This window comes from Vipera berus (assembly GCF_964194415.1).
Source record: "Vipera berus genome assembly, chromosome: 14".
In the NCBI taxonomy this organism is placed as follows: domain Eukaryota; kingdom Metazoa; phylum Chordata; class Lepidosauria; order Squamata; family Viperidae; genus Vipera; species Vipera berus.
Genome location: NC_138217.1, coordinates 5,213,992 through 5,231,193, shown reverse-complemented (window position 1 = coordinate 5,231,193; position 17,202 = coordinate 5,213,992). Strand labels below are relative to the sequence as shown.

The 17,202-nt window shown below is 43.1% G+C and overlaps 1 protein-coding gene across 1 annotated transcript; it reads right to left on the bottom strand.

Moving 5' to 3' along the window:
* Positions 1-1,627: 1,627 nt before the first annotated feature.
* Positions 1,628-8,468, bottom strand: LOC308674375 (transmembrane protein 132C-like; the record flags this gene model as incomplete). The annotated part of the gene is made up of 5 exons (XM_081338801.1): positions 1,628-2,824; positions 4,509-4,700; positions 4,827-5,100; positions 6,323-6,528; positions 8,445-8,468. The coding sequence occupies 5 exons, from the start codon at positions 8,466-8,468 to the stop codon at positions 1,628-1,630; spliced, it is 1,893 nt and encodes a 630-aa protein (XP_081194927.1).
* Positions 8,469-17,202: the final 8,734 nt, after the last annotated feature.

Genomic DNA, 17,202 nt, shown 5'->3' with positions numbered 1-17,202 from the left:
TCACACAGATTTGACCAGATCTGGTTCATTGGGTTGTACAAATCCAGCCAACCAGTCCATTAAACTAAGAATGACTTCTGTTTCGAGTGAAGGAGGACCAGAACGAAAAGCTGGAATATCAGGGTTTCTGCTCCACTTAGAATGAACTAATTTCAAGCTTATTGGTCTCCAAGGAAAGAGAAGACCTTCCAGTTTCCAGATCAGCTCTGTATTGTCAAACAGAACATTGGTTCACTTTCAAGGTAGTGGGAAAAAGAAAACCTTCAGAGATAGGCATGGATGTTGGTTAGACCAGAGGTCCCCAACGTTTTGTGCACCAGGGACTGGTTCTGTGGAAAGAGCTTTTTCCACGGATGAAGGGTGTGTGGTTTTGTGTGCTGCCTGCATCCCACGGATGGGGCTTTGCTTGTTTGTGCAGACCAGTTGCTGGAATGTTGTGGCCCGGTACTGGTCCATGACCCAGGGGTTGGACAACGCTCAACATCAAGTGGTGCTGATTCGCTACAAGGCTGGACCAATCAGGGTTTGCTGTTCTATCTACCCATTGGTGGTTAGGCTGAAGAATGCAATGTTGTGGTGCCCTACCCCTTTTCTATGCACATTGTGACATCACGCACAGGACCCAAGGGGTATGAATGCAGAGATGTTGCTTTTGTCATGGGTTAAAATCAGCAGAAACTCATGGACTCCTCTGCATCTAGAATTCCCATGCCAAAGTTTCTTCCAAGTGGCAAGACCATTTCAGTGGCTTATGTTAGGTTTGGACCAAAGCTCTTGGATTGGAATACCTGCAAAATAAGTCTCATCTGCCCCAAATGACTATGTTGGCGAAAGGAAGAGAGATGAGAAGGAGAGCCAAATTTCCACATGGGAACCTTAAAAAAAATGCAGCTAAATCCAAAAGTGACCCCAGTTTCATTCTGCTGTACAAGATGTCATCCCCAATTCTCTCCAACTCAAGGAACGGTAAGTCAAGCATGACTTAGATCTCAAGACGTTTCAAATCTTTACAAGAGATCTGAAGATCCACTTTGATTTGTCTCTCTCTCTCTAAAAAAAAGAATACTTTTGGTTACTTTGCACTTGATAACCTCCAAAAACCCAGCCTTCTCATTCTTCATGACATCCTGTCCCACCTAGGCACCAACTATTCCTTGGGAACTTCCACTTGACCTTAGAAACATCTGATCTGAAGAGGATGGGGTGGGAGAAATCACCTATGGTTTATTATTTAGCAAATAATAAACATGGAATGAACTTTTATGAAAACATCCATGTAAATATCATTGGCAACAATATGGAAATAATTTGCCGTTGTCTCTTTCTGGTTGGGTTATCACTTCCCAGTAGAGCCTACTGGCCGAGAACATCTTGATGATGTTCTATCCAAGAACTAACCAGGTCCAACTCTTGATTTGTTTTCTGCAATCCATCCAGCTTGATTAGACACTGCCATCTAGCTGGTTTCATCAAAGAACGTATCTGCCGGGTTATCAAAATTGATCCTATACATCATCTACTCAATTCCCACTCCAGTTCATGCATATATTTGTGTATTCACATATTCCAATGCATCTGAAGGCATCAAGGTGTGGCTGTTAACTCTGAAAACCCAGAAGTGATGCTGCTACACTTTATCTTTGAGCTTTTCCAGGTAGTTCCTGATCTGTTTTGATTCTCCCAGGTCCATATCTTGGCAAACCCATTTAATGTCATCTTCACTGCAGTTGAGGATGGAATTGACAGTGGGAGAGCCATCATCGGGAGGGATGGTGGTGAACGTGGTAAATTTCACCCGCTTCCTCTTGGAGGCAGGTGAATGCAAAGGGTGCTCCTGTTTCAGGTCTCTGATTTGCTTGTCCCCCCATTGACCTTTTGGACTGCTTTGACTCGGGAGCTTTTTTGGCGTGCCAACGAGGAGTTGGTGGCCTGCATCAAAGCCTATCCCTTGGTCTATGTTCGTGGTGCACTCATCAGGTGGAGGCGAGACGTCTGCTGGGTTGTCCAGCAGCTCCATTTCATTCCCGAGCCACACCCAGTCATGAGAATGGTTCACGGAGGTCTGCCCTTCCATGGGAAGCTGCTTGTGACGGTACCTCAACGTGAAGGTGGCACAGTTAATCAGGAAGACCAGAATGGCGAGACAGAAGACTCCTAACAGAGCATACATCCCAGTCTCCAAGTCACTGAGGCCTCTGGGTGTCTGAACCAGGTCACTGTCCTCCATGCCATTATTGCTTTGGGGAAGATCGATCTGAGCCGGGAAGTTGGTGAAATCAATCGGGATGTTCTGGAGTAGACCTTCATCTGAAAGTTTATCTCCTTCAGGGATACTTTTGAAGACTTTGCTTTTGATTGTCGACTTGGCTGTCACACCGGTCTTCCTCCTGAGGCCTTCTTCTCGTTCAGCAGAAGAACTCCTATAATATTGTCCTTCCTGGCTATGGTGCTCTTGGTCAAACTCCTTCTGCCTCCGGTCACTGGCATGGTTTTCAATTTCCTCAGCACTGTAATCCTCAAGGCCGTGGGAGTTGGCATCGTTCTGGCCAAACTTGACTTTGATGCTTCCGAGGCCAACTGCTAGGATGCTTTTCCTTTTGGATTTCTGGCAGGATTCAGAGATCATCATATCTACTCTGACCAGTAGACCTTCCCCTTCTCCTTCTGCTACCACCACTGGCCATTGGAGAGCAGAGCTCTGAGGGGCCGAAACAACCAATTCATCAAGTGAGGAGGCAGAGAGAGAGAAATCTCTGGGATCATAGATGTCCAGTGGAGTCACAGCACCATCGCTGAATTGGATCCAGGAGCTCACCATGGCCTCCTAGCAGAAAATAAAAGGAAATAGTTGAATGAGGTAAGTAGAACATCTCATTAGCTTTCATGGACTAGAAGGACAAGAAGCAATGGATGGAAACTAACCAAGGAGAGAAGCAACCTAGAACTAAGGAGAAACTTCCGGACAGTTAGAACAGTTAATCAGTGGAACAACCTGCCTCCAGAAGTGGTGAATGCTCCATCGCTGGAGGCTTTTAAGAAGAGATTGGAATAACCATTTGTCTGAAATGGGACAGGGTTTCTTGCCTGAGCAGGGATTGGACTAGAAAACCTCCAAGGTTATTTCCAACTCTGTTATTCTATAACACAGAGAAACAACCTAGAACTAAGGAGAAGTATTAACCAGTGGAACAGCCTGCCTGCAGAAGCTGTGAATACTCCAACACTGGGAGTTTTTAAGAAGAGGTTGGACAACCATTTGTCTGAAGTGGTATAGGATTTCCTGCCTGAGCAGGGGGTTGGACTAGATGACCTCCAAGTTCCCTTCCAACTTTATTATTATTGTTGTTGTTGTTCTTGTCATGATGATGATGATGATGATGGAAAGTGTACCTGTGTATGTTTTCCAAGTTGCTATCTGCAACGCTTATTTTCTCAAGCCATTGTTCCATGCTAGCTTTGAGGTTCATGGATCTGGTGAAAGGCCAGCCACTTTTCAAGGAGACTGCAGTCTCCTGACACAAATCAGCTTTAATGGGAAGGAGAGGAAGAGTGGCTTTTATAGGGCTGGAATGCTTAATCAATAGGTCCGATCGATAAATCTGATACTTTTAAGCAATGCAGAAGGGAGCAGTTTAGTTTAATGGTCCTCAAAGATTATTATACTTTCCAGGTAGGAAACAGCCAGAAAACAAAATGGGCAGGGGAAAAAAAATCTCTTCTAAGAGTATCTGTCCCTTGACACAAGCATCATTTAAACTTGAGAGTGGCCTTTCCCCCTTCTTTGGAACAATCGGTACAAATGTATATCCATTTAGTTTAAAAGGTTTTACCACTGCCTTGGGAAGAACATGTCCAGACCTCAATGGGGTATTTGTTAAGAAATAAGCTTTTTGATGGGGCCATAAAATAACAAGATTTGATGAGCCTCCCAATCTGAAGAGCAATTTCGTTTTTCCATTCCCCCAGTTTTCACTGTATCTCTTGGATAGTAAGGAAACGGGTTAAAGATGAAGTAGTATGCCAAGTGTCGACGCTGCTAACATCGGGTGTTCTTGCTTTGACAACAGAGGGGAATGTAGCCATCTTTTCTCTTTTGCTTTTAGAGTTAGTTGATGCTGGGAGGGGGGGATTTGGATGAGAGTCCAGTTAGTCATAACAGTAATAACTCAGCTGTGGGAACCCAAGGTTATTGCGCCCAGAGTTGATAAAGATTTGGTGGGCTGGAGAGCTGGGGAGAAAACCTGTGCTTCAGGCTAATTGGAGAATGTGATTTATGACTGTTAATTGGAGGAGGGAATTATGCTTTGTTATTTTGTGCCCAGGGGAGGGGAATTCAGTTTTTGGCTTTAATTACATAGTGCAGATGCTTTGTTTCTCAAATAAAAGATTCTTTAAGGTAAACAATTCCTCGAAGTTCTTTTGAAGAGTTTCATTTGTTGGAACCATGACACCAAGATTCTGGAGACACAGGGCTCAGCATACGACTCAGGAAAACCCAAATACTCTACCTGTTTGTGAGTGTGGAGCAATTCTTGAGCTATAGTAGTAGCCATGAAAGCTTGATGACTAGCTGTGCTGGGCTGAAGAACAAGGGACAACCCAGCTACTAGCTGGACTCCAATATCGGTGATGGTCACTTTGTCGTCCAACACCATCACAGTCTTCTCGGCCAAGATGGAGTCAGATAGTGGAGAAAGGACCTTTGGAAGTCAACAGAGAGATGCTCTTAGGAATATATCAAAGTTACACTGTCATTTTTTCTCAAATACCTTTAGAGAATGAAAGATCAAGGCAGGAATGTTCTCCTACCAATGTGATAGACTGACCTGGACCATTGTCATGCCAACTTCCTGCCCAACCAGAACCTTGCCTCCTTGTAACTGGGCCACATGAGGTTTCTCAAGCTTCATGAAGTCCGTCACCAAATCGGTTATGTCAACCTGCCAGTCGGAGCCCAACAAATAAGACAGCTGCCCTGATGGGCTGGCATCTTCAGCCACAAACTGGGTGAGGACTCGCACCATGGCATGCTGGTACTGGAGGGTGCAACCTCTTCCCTTCCGCTCATCTCCATCTTCATCATCACTGTCCCGTGTCAATCTGAAAAATTAGCATTTTGAGATTGCCTTCACGCCCAACGAGCTGAACAGGCACATCACACTTCAAAGATGCCATGGCTTCTTCCACAAAGAAGATGCTCTTATAGGGAGGTTCGCTATGGTCAACTGCTGTTTGGAGAAGACAATTCATCGTTGGTTCATGGACCAAACTCCAACAAAGGCTTCTTCTAGGGAAGAATTTGCAAAAGCTTGAACCAATTAAATTTGCCTGTTGACTTCTGAAATAGAATTGCCCTCCCCCCAATAATGATATAAACTACATTAAGAAGAGATAGATAGAAATATAGAGATGTTAGAGAGACAGCTAGAGAGAGAGATAATATAGACATCTCTCTCTCATATAGATAGATGATAGATAGATAGATAGATAGAGATAGATAGATAGATAGAGATAGATATAGATAGAGATAGATAGCGATAGATAGAGATAGATAGATAGATAGATAGATAGATAGATAGATAGATAGATAGATAGATAGAGATAGATAGATAGATAGATAGATAGATAGATAGATAGATAGATAGATAGAGATAGATAGATAGAGATAGATAGATAGATAGATAGATAGATAGATAGATAGATAGATAGATAGATGATAGATCTATAGAGATAAAAATAGAGGGAGAGAGAGACATCTGTCTGTCTGTCTGTCTGTCTCAGATAGAGATGTATAGAAATAAAGACAGAGAGGAAGAGATAGAGATCTATCTTTATCTATCATCTCTCTCTCCTGCTATCTCTCTATTCATCTATCATCTATCTACCATCTATCCATCTATCATCTATCTATCATCTATCCATATATCTATCTTCTATCATCTATCTATCTTCTATCATCTATCTAATCATCTATCTACCATCCATCTATCTTCTATCATCTATCATCAATCTACCATCTACCTATCTTTCAGAAAGCCCCTTGATTGAGTGGCAGATTGATGCTGATTTTTCCTGAATCCAGTCCAACATGGACCACTGCACCATGTCCTCGGGAATTGGGGAAAGACTGAGCTGGATCGCCCTAGGGAATATGAGATCCCTTTCCCAGTCCCCTTTATAAACACTTCTTCCTTATCTACAGAAAGAGGGGAAAGAAGCAGAACAGTGGATTGAAAAAGAAGGCGCAACAGAGACAGAAGGACACGGAGTCCTTTGGACATAGACAGAGGCCACAAATCTTGAGCCAGCCAACCAAACCTACCTCTGGTTGGAAACAATGGGGACCCTCCAGCCTTTGATCTGATTCAGCTCCGTGTCGGACACGTCAATCTGAAGAGGCAGGCGTGGGACCCAAACGGCAAGCTGCAAGGGGGCACTGAGATACTGGTACGTGAAGTTCACCACAGCGTTCACCTTTCCTTTCATCTCTTTGCCATTGACAAAAACGTAGTCACATCGGTCGGACACCTAGGCAAAGAATGAAAACAGGAGGAGGTCGAGAAGGAATCAGGGGACATCCTTGAGTGGGTCTGGCATGGATTGGAGGAGATCTTTGGGGCACATCTGGAATTTTGAGAGCCTTTGGACAAAATGATGCCTATGATCAGACCACATCCATTTAGCTCAGACATGTCAAACACAAGGCCCGGGGGCCAGATCCGGCCCGTGAAGTGGTTTGATGTGGCCCGCAAAGCCATCCTGGAAAGAGTGAGGGAACGGCCCCCACTGCCTTGGCCCTGGCCCAGAGACCCTCCTCCTGCCAGAGACCCTCAGATCTGTCCCAATCCTGCCCAGGCCCCCATAGGCACCCTTGATGCGAACGATGGAGAGCTGGCCACGCCCACCCAGTAGGCCATACGCACTCTAGCCACGCCCACCCAGTAGGCCACGCCCACCCAGGCCACATCCACCCGGCCCCTTGAGGGCAACCACAATGCTGATGCGGCCCTCAATGAAATTGAGTTTGACACCCCTGATTTAGCTTTTCAGCCCTGGACCCATTTAGTAAGGCTTTGGTGATATTCTCTCTCTCTCTCTCTCTCTCTCTCTCTCTCTCTCTCTCTCTCTCTCTCTCTCTCTCTCTCCCTCCCTCCCTCCCTCCCTCCCTCTCTCTCTGTCCCTCCCTCCCTCCCTCTCTCTCTCTCTCTCTCTCATCCAGCTACCATCTATCTACCATCCCTGTATCATCTCTCTCTCTATATATCGTCTTTCTGTCTCTCCCTGCCTGTCTGTCTGTCTGTCTGTCTGTCTGTCTGTCTGTCTATCTATCTATCTATCTATCTATCTATCTATCTATCTATCTATCTATCTATCTATCTATCTATCTGCTATCCAACTATCAGCTATCTACCTTCCCTGTATCATCTCTCTGTCTCTGTCTCTGTCTCTGTCTCTGTCTCTGTCTCTGTCTCTGTCTCTCTGTCTCTGTCTCTGTCTCTGTCTCTGTCTCTCTGTCTCTGTCTCTGTCTCTCTGTCTCTGTCTCTGTCTCTGTCTCTGTCTCTGTCTCTCTCTCTCTCTCTCTCTCTCTCTCTCTCTCTCTCTCTCTCTCTCTCTCTCTCTCTCTCTCTCTCTCTCTCTCTCTCTCTCTCTCTCTCTCTCTCTCTCTCTCATCTGCCTATCCATCCATCCATTATCTATCTCTACCACCCAGCTTGTCCCCAGTATGTTAACAGAAGAGAAAACTCAGTGGTCTGTAAAATTCAACACTGATTAAGGAAGCGATTATGGATATCTCTCTGAAATTGGCTATGCTAATGTGTGCTTCTATTCTGGGACAATATTTACATGCTAAATAATAAATCCAGTTCAACGCTGGCAGTGAGAAGGCAGGAGGCTGCACTGAAGTTGAATGAAAAGAAAAGTTCAGCAGCACAAAACAAATCATAAAAAAGAGACAATGGTCTATCACAGGAGGAATTATTTTTCTGCTGGATGTTCTTTGTAAAGTCCTGGGGATTTGTAATTAAGGGAGAAGAAAAAAAGTAGTGGTGTTTTGGGAAATAATAATAGGGATCACTATTAATCACTATAGGGATGCGGTGGCTCAGTGGGTTAGGACGCTGAGCTTGTCGATCAGAAGGTCAGCAGTTTGGCAGGTCGAATCCCGAGTGCCGCGTAACAGAGTCAGCGCCTGTTACTCGTCCCAGCTTCTGCCAACCTAGCAGTTCGAAAGCACGTAAAAATGCAAGTAGAAAAATAGGGACCACTACGGTGGGAAGGTAACAGCGTTCCGTGCACCCTTGGCATCTAGTCATGCCGGCCACATGACCACGGAGACGTCCTCGGACAAGCGCTGGCTCTTCGGCTTTGAAACGGAGATGAGCACCGGCCCCTAGAGTCGGAAACGACTAGCACGTATGTGCGGGGAAACCTTTACCTTTACCTTTATTGCAATAGGCTGATCCATTAAGACATCCTAGGTTCTTGGGAAGAACTTGGTATGAATGAATGCCAACACCAGCTAAAGAACTGGCAGCTGTATTTGAAGTCCCTCCCAAGGACCTGGGATAGGCAGATGTTGTTTGCAAAGATAGTGCCAACAGTAAAAGGTGCCTTGGGTATAATTGCAAAACATCTGGAGCACCACTTGAACACCATTGGCACTGACAAACAGCATCAGTCAATTGCAAAAGGTAGCTTGACTTGGAACAGCTGATATCTCGCAACAACACCTTTAACAACATCAAAGGACAACATCTGCATATGGGAAGGACTTGATAGGTGGACAAAAATGCCAAAGCCAATCTAAACATCTGGCTGACTGTGCAATCAATCATAATAATAGAATTCTGGTGTCACAATGGTGCTTTTTCAAAAGGCAACTGGACTTTATTTTTTCCTGAAGACATTTTGCTTCTCATCCAAGAAGCTTCCTTGGTTCTGACTGAATGATGGAGGAGATTTATCTGTCCAAGTGTCCTCAATGACTCTCAGAAAGAGTGCTAATGACCAGATGACTGCAAGGAATATAAATCCCTCCAATGTCCACCATTCAGAACTGAAGAAGCTTCTTGGATGAAAAGTGAAATGTCTTCAAGGAAAACCAAAGAAAGTCTAGTTGCCTTTTGAGGAAAAAAAACAAACTTTGAGACAACCATGACCTGGAAGACTGAGAATCTCCATAGATGTTTAGAATTCTTGAAGAATAGAATAGAATAGAATAGAATAGAATAGAATAGAATAGAATAGAATAGAATAGAATAGAATAGAATAGAACAGAACAGAACAGAATAGAATAGAATAGAATAGAATAGAATAGAATAGAATAGAATAGAAAATATGGAACGGAATAGAATGGAATGGAATGGAATAGAATAGAATAGAATAGAATAGAATAGAATAGAATAGAATAGAATAGAATAGAATAGAATAGAATAGAATAGAATAGAATAGAATAGAATAGAATAGAATAGAAAATATGGAACGGAATAGAATGGAATGGAATGGAATGGAATAGAATAGAATAGAATAGAATAGAATAGAATAGAATAGAATAGAATAGAATAGAATAGAATAGAATAGAATAGAATAGAATAGGAATAATAGAACAGAACGGAATAGAATACTACAACAGAATAGAACAGAACAGAACAGAACAGAGAATAGAATAGAATAGAATAGAATAGAATAGAATAGAATAGAATAGAATAATAGAATAGAATAGAATAGAATAGAATAGAATAGAATAGAATAGAAAATGGAATAGAATAGAATAGAATAGAATAGAATAGAATAGAATAGAATAGAATAGAATAGAATAGAATAGAATAGAATAGAATAGAATAATAGAATAGAATAGAATAGAATAGAAAATGGAATAGAATAGAATAGAATAGAATAGAATAGAATAGAATAGAATAGAATAGAATAGAATAGGAATAATAGAACAGAACGGAATAGAATACTACAACAGAATAGAACAGAACAGAACAGAACAGAGAATAGAATAGAATAGAATAGAATAGAATAGAAAATGGAATAGAATAGAATAGAATAGAATAGAATAGAATAGAATAGAATAGAATAGAATAGAATAGAATAGAATAGAATAGAATAGAATAGAATAGAATAGAATAGAATAGAATAGAATAGAATAGAATAGAATATGGAATGGAATGGAATGGAATAGAATAGAATAGAAATAAGGAATGGAATGGAATGGAATGGAATGGAATAGAATAGAATAGAATAGAATAGAATAGAATAGAATAGAATAGAATAGAATAGAATAGAATAGAATAGAATAGAATATGGAATGGAATGGAATGGAATAGAATAGAATAGAAATAAGGAATGGAATGGAATGGAATGGAATGGAATGGAATAGAATAGAATAGAATAGAATAGAATAGAATAGAATAGAATAGAATAGAATAGAATAGAATAGAATAGAGCTGGAAGGGACCTTGGAGGTCTTCTAGTCCATCCCCCCCTTTAAGCAGGAGAACCTACACCATCTCAGACAGGTGATTGTCTGAGATTGTCTAGATTAGAAGATTGTTGCTGGGTAAGTTAGTATAAAATTGAGATGGAATAAACTTCTCTTAAACCAAGTTGACAGGAGGTATTGATCAAGTACGAAGTGCAAAGAATAAAGCATTAAAATGGGCTTGTTCCTAATTATTCACGTTTTCTCATAATTTAGCACTCGTTGGCAAGGTGTGAATAAACCCCAGAAGGATGTTGATAAGTCTGATAACTCAGTTCCTTTTCATTGTAGCATCTAACACCTCCTGGTATGTGTGCTTAATTAAACAATATCCAATCTATAAATCCTCAGGCTTTTAAGAATGCAATAAGAGATTTTATTTGGGGGGGGGAAACAAGGGGACAAGTAGCCTTGGTCCATGAACTCAGGAAAGCTTCCTGCTACCCTGGATAAAAGGTAAAGGTAAAGGTTCCCCCGCACATGCGTGCTAGTCGTTTCCGACTCTAGGGGCCGGTGCTCATCTCCGTTTCAAAGCCGAAGAGCCAGCGCTTGTCCGAGGACATCTCCGTGGTCATGTGGCCGGCATGACTAGACGCCAAAGGCGCACGGAACGCTGTTACCTTCCCACCGTAGTGGTCCCTATTTTTCTACTTGCCTTTTTTCGTGCTTTCGAACTGCTAGGTTGGCAGAAGCTGGGACGAGTAACAGGTGCTCACTCTGTTACGCGGCACTCGGGATTCGACCCGCCAAACTGCCGACCTTCTGATCGACAAGCTCAGCGTCCTAACCCACTGAGCCACCGCGTCCCTACTACCCTGGATAGAGGGAATAAAATATTGCTCCCAGACACAAGATCCAACATCCGTCTCTTCTTTTGCAAGCTGCTTTCCTCACAAGAAAAAGGGGACAGCATACAAATAAAGGCGGAGTCAAGAAAATTAAGGCCAAAAACATTCTTTTATCAGAGCCAGTTCGCATTGTCAACATGTCACCATGCCTAGTTTGGAGCTGAGGATGGTTTGGGGCACTGTGCCTCATAACATAGTCTTGTTCAGTGGTGAAGAAAAGAAGTGAGAAAAAAAGCTAAAAGTAGGAGAGGGCTCACGAGATTATGAGTGATCTCATGGGGTCTGGAAGCGTTGCAAAAAGATGCCTGAAGCTGACATGGATCCTGCATTCCTGCCTGGAATCACGCAAGATCTCTCATCCGTTGACCCAGAAATTTGACAAGATTTGGAGATGATGGAAGATTTTCCCTTTGGAAGTCTCTTCCAAGTTAGGGATTATGGACCATTTGCCTACTGGGAAATCTCATAATTTGTTGAGGATCATGGGATATTTGCACATTGAAAAAAATCTCATGAGAGTTGGGGATCATGGGATATTTGGTTGACTTCTAATACGACGGAAAGCAGGATGGATGCAACTTGTTGTGGAGCTCCATCAGGGCTAAGCAGGAATTTCAACCTGAACCTCTACAATCCTAGTCTAACCTTTCAAAACATCTACTGTATATCCGGTCCTCCAACCTTCAAGTTTAGCAACTCCTGGATTTGATGGTCAGGTGGAAACTGCCAGAGATATACACATATCTTATCTCAACATCAATGTTAGGGGAGATACTAAAAAGTATGGATTTTTACTAACTTCCTCAGGTTTATTAGCATTCCTTACCCTCTTAAGAGGCATGCAGGAAAAGGAGAGAAAGAGAGAGACGGTTGTCTTTAAAATCCTAACATGGCTCTGATCCTCTGGGTTGATCTACTCAGATGTATCTGAGGGGTCCTTGGTGCTCTCTGGGCTTGGTTGTTTTCTTGCAGACATTTCATTATCCAAACTAGGTAACATCATCAATGCTAGGAGGAGGAGGAGGAGGAGGAGGAGGAGGAGGAGGAGGAGGAGGAGGAGGAGGAGGAGGAGGAGGAGGAGGAGGAAGTGGAAGAGGAAAAAGAAGGGAGGAAGAGGAGGAGGAGGAAGAAGAAGATGAAGAAGAGGGGAAGAAGAGGAAGAGGAAGAGGAGAAAGAGGAGAACGACTGTGGAGTCCTTGGAGTCTCTGGGCTTGGTTTTCTTGCAGACATTTCATTATCCAAACTAGGTAACTGTCAGAACCCATTTATATCCCATTCATAAAACTCTATCTGTATGTTTCTAAAATCTTATACCTCCCCCTGGATTCTGCCATTTCTCCAACGAGGAGAAGAGAGGATGTGTATTCAGCCTGCCGGGAGGCTGTCTTCAAAGACCAGGGGAAGAATCTTTGAACTGAGAACAACAAAGGAAGGGGGGGGGGAAAGAGATCTGGTTTGTATCTCTGATCAGAATCTGAAAGGAAGGAGGTAATTGTTGTAAAGGCATGGGAAGATCCCTCTTTCCCATGGAAGGGTTTGACACCTGAATTTTCATTGATCCGGGACTGACCAGATGGTTTGAGGGGAGGGGTTTGACTCGGGGACTTTTTAAAAGTACCAACCTGTAACACAATTTCAGATCCTGTCTAGTATTCCCATTACCAATCATGTTTTAGTAAAAGCTCCTTTTGGACAATTCCTGGTTCAAGAGTTCTTTCTTTCCTAAGATGTGGATTGGGGTGGGTCCTGACAGTAACATCATCAATGCTGGGTGGAGGAGGAGGAGGAGGAGGAGGACTGTGGGGTCCTTGAGCTTGCTGGCTTTCTTGCAGACGTTTCATTAGTCTAGCACTGACAATGTTACCTAGTTGGGTAATGAAATGTCTGCAAGAAAACCACCAAGCTCAGAGAGCGCCAAGGGCCCTCTATTTCAACCCAGAGTTACAGATATTCTCCTTTATTAGATGCATCTTCTCCGTTGGCTTCCTTGCTGCCGTTGGCTTTCTTGCTGCCAATCTTAGCACGTGCTCAACTCACTTGCACTTGAATAGACACAGAAATAAATAGAAGGAAGTTGACTGCCAAAACAAGGCTTGTTTCAAATCTGAGCAATCTGTTCCAGAGAGGGAAGTGATTTCCTCCCCCTCCCCCTCAAGTTTTGCAAAATAAAAATAGCTGGCTCCTTTTCTAAGTTTCTAGGAAAGGAAGAAGTTCCCAAGGTCCAGAATGGAACTCTCATTATTCATGGGCACCAAGAAAGCAGAGGAATCTTGCTGAGCCAGCAAAAATGTGGGCTATTTTTTATGTTTTAGTGCCACTGTAAATATCGTCTGGTCTACTTTTTAAAAGGTTAGACCCGTCCTTGGGAGATTGAGCACTTTTATAACTGCTGGGAGGAGTGTAAATTCAGAGTTCAGAGAAGCAGAGTGTGGTTGATAACCCAAACCAGGAGAGAGATAGGAAAAGAATTGGCTGGACAACCTGGAGCATCAGTTACACTTCAAGTGTGCTACTTACATTGTTAAGGATGGAGAATTGCCAGCTTGTCAACGATGTATATGTTTTATGTACCAGCCTTTGTTGGAAGGATATACCAAGAGGTATACCAAGGGTGGACGTATGAAATATTAAATCTCACTCTTCCAGAATTGGGCATGTCTAGTTTAACGAAGAGAAGGATGAGGGGTGACATGATAGCACGGTTCCAATATCTCAGGGGCTGACCCAAAGAAGAGGGAGTCAAGCTGTTCTCCAAAGCACCTGAAGGTAGGACAAGAAGCAACAGATGGAAACTAACCCAAGGAGAGAAGCAACCTAGAACTAAGGAGAAACTTCCTGACAATTAGAACAATTAACCAGTGGAACAAGTTGCCTTCAGAAGTTGTGAAAGCTCCAAAACTGGAAGCTTTTAAGAAGAGACTGGACAGCCATTTGTCTGAAATGGTTGACGGTTTCCTGCCTGAACAAGGGGTTGGACTACATGACCTCCAAGGTACCTTTCAACTTCTTCTTCTTCTTCTTCTTCTTCTTCTTCTTCTTCTTCTTCTTCTTCTTCTTCTTCTTCTTCTTCTTCTTCTCCTCCTCCTCCTCCTCCTCCTCCTCCTCCTCCTCCTCCTCCTCCTCCTCCTCCTTCTTTATGAAATCTGCCTCATGGATTGCCACACATTGTGTGGCCATATTTTTCAGGTTTCCTTTAATGTTTATTCAAATTTCTGAAGAGAGCAGAGAGGATGGTACCAACCTAGAACTAAGAAGAAAGTTCCTGACAGTAAGAACAATTAATCAGTGGAACGACTTGCCTCCCAAAGGTGTGGGTGCTCCAACACTGGAGTTTTTAAAGAAAAGATAGGACAACCATTGGTCTGCTATTCTGTTATTGTGTCCCCATTTCTTCAAGTCTGTTCAGTCTATTTCTGGAAATAACAGACTAGCTGGGTTCCCTACAGGATAATCATAGGAGACAGACAGAAGCTTCACAGAACATATAGAATATGGGTGGTATAGACCTTGGAGATATTCTAGTCCAATCTTATGCTCAAGCAGGAGACCCCACTGGACAAATGGCTGTCCAGTCTGTTCTTGAAAACCTCCAAGTGATGGAGCACCCCATAACTTTTGGAGATAGGTTGCTCCACTGATTAATTGTTCTCCACTGTCAGGAAATTTTTCCTTAACTCTAGATTGGATCTCTCTTTGATAATCTTCCATCTGTGATTTCTTGTTCTAACCTCAGGTACTTTGGAAAATAATAATAATAAAGTTGGAAGAGACCTTGGAGGTCATCTAGTCCAACCCCCTGCTCAGGCAGGAAACCCTATATCATTTCAGACAAATGGCTCTCCAGTCTCTTCTTAAAAGCTTCCAGTGTTGGAGCATTCACAACTTCTGGAGGCAGGTTGTTCCACTAACTGTTCTGTCAGGAAATTTCTCCTTAGTTCTAAGTTGCTTCTCCCTTTGGTTAGTTTCCATCTGTTGTTTCTTGTCCTGCCTTCAGGTGCTTTGGACAATAGGTTGACCCCCTCCTCTCTGTGACAGCCCCTCAAATATTGGAAGGCTGCTATCATGCCCCCCCCGGTCCTTCTCTTCACTAGACTAGCTATGCCCAGTTCCCTCAATTCTTCATCATGTGGTTTAGCCTCCAGACCCCTAATCATCTTTGTTGCTCTTCTCTGCACTCTTTCTAGGGTTCATTTCATGGAAATGTTTCTACTTGTCAGAGATGGAGTGCACAGTCTTTGAAGACACAACAGGAAAATAGTGTAGAAACAACACAGAAGAAGAATAGGACCAAAGCCTTTGCTTTGCTGTGAGAGTTTTCTAGGTTTAATTGAAATAAGACTCAGGAGATTCTTACCCTTTTGTATTTGTAATGCTCAGGATGTTATGATCTAGTTCACCAGAACAAAGATGGAGATTTAAGGCAGGTTGTAATCTTTGACTTGTCGATCAGAAGGTCGGCAGTTTGGCGGGTCGAATCCCGAGTGCTGCGTAACAGAGTGAGCGCCTGTTACTCGTCCCAGCTTCTGCCAACCTAGCAGTTCGAAAGCACGTAAAAACGCAAGTAGAAAAATAGGGACCACTCCGGTGGAAAGGTAGTAGCATTCCGTGCACCTTTGGTGTCTAGTCATGCCGGCCACGTGACCACGGAGACGTCCTCGGACAAGCACTGGCTCTTCGGCTTTGAAACGGAGATGAGCACCGGCCCCTAGAGTCGGAAACGACTAGCACGCATGTGCGGGGGAACCTTTACCTTTACTTTTTTAATCTTTGACAGACTAAGGAACATACCTGTGGTGGAGATGCTGCATCATCAGAAGGAAGTTCTGAGATTTGAGAATGACAGATAGAAAGCCCCTCAGTTTGGGGTTTGCTCTACATATTAGGAAGATCGTGCACTAAACTATATGTGCCAGTTCAAGAAGGTTTCATAAATATGTCTCTTCAACAGAAAGCTTGAAGGGTTGGTAGACAATGGGAACCAGACAAAGCCTCAAATTGCCTTGAGCCAAAGGAAGCCTGGCTGCATTATTAATACGGAGGCATTAAAATCCAGCAGGGATTCTTTAATAGCTGGAGCTACATATATTATCTCTATGGTTTACCTCAATAGTTTCCAGAGATATTTTCAAGAAGCTCTAATTACATCTGATTTCAGGTTGGGCTCTTATCAGGAATACAAATAACCTAGCTATTTTATAACATAGCTCTTTAATTCGCCTCAGGCATGCCTTTTTGCTGAACTGAAGTTCAGACATTCCTCTAGATCACGGGTAGGCAACCTCGGCTCTTTTATGACTCGTGGACTTCAACTCCCAGAATTCCTGAGCCAGCCACGCTGAGGGGAAAGGGAGAGGTTTCCAAGCTGAGCCACGCTGGCTTAGGAATTCTGGGAGTTGAAGTCCACGAGTCATAAAAGAGCCAAGGTTGCCTACTCTTGCTCTAGAAAGCCAACAGCGTCAACACAATTCAAAAAAAAAAAAAGAATGTGAGAACCCAGTATGCCATCAGGAAGGTTTTGGCTGTTTGCTTATCAAGTGGAGAAGAAAAGGCAATACCAACAAGTAAAACTTGATCAGAAAGATGGGACAAGAATCAACAAGCTATCTTCATCCAACGAGGTCAGAGTTGGCCATGGAAGTTCAGAGTGGAAGGACAGAGACCCAACTCCTCAAAAACCAAGAATGAAACATCCCCCGTGGCTGACAATGCTAGCACTTACTTTAACCACATCCTCAGCAGACTTGCATTCCACCGATTCGGAGATATCCACCACCACATTGTTTTCTTCAACAGAAATGACCTTGATGGGGACAGCCACTGTCTTCCCAGTGAGGATGGCTGTGTTCAAGATATCCGTGTCCTG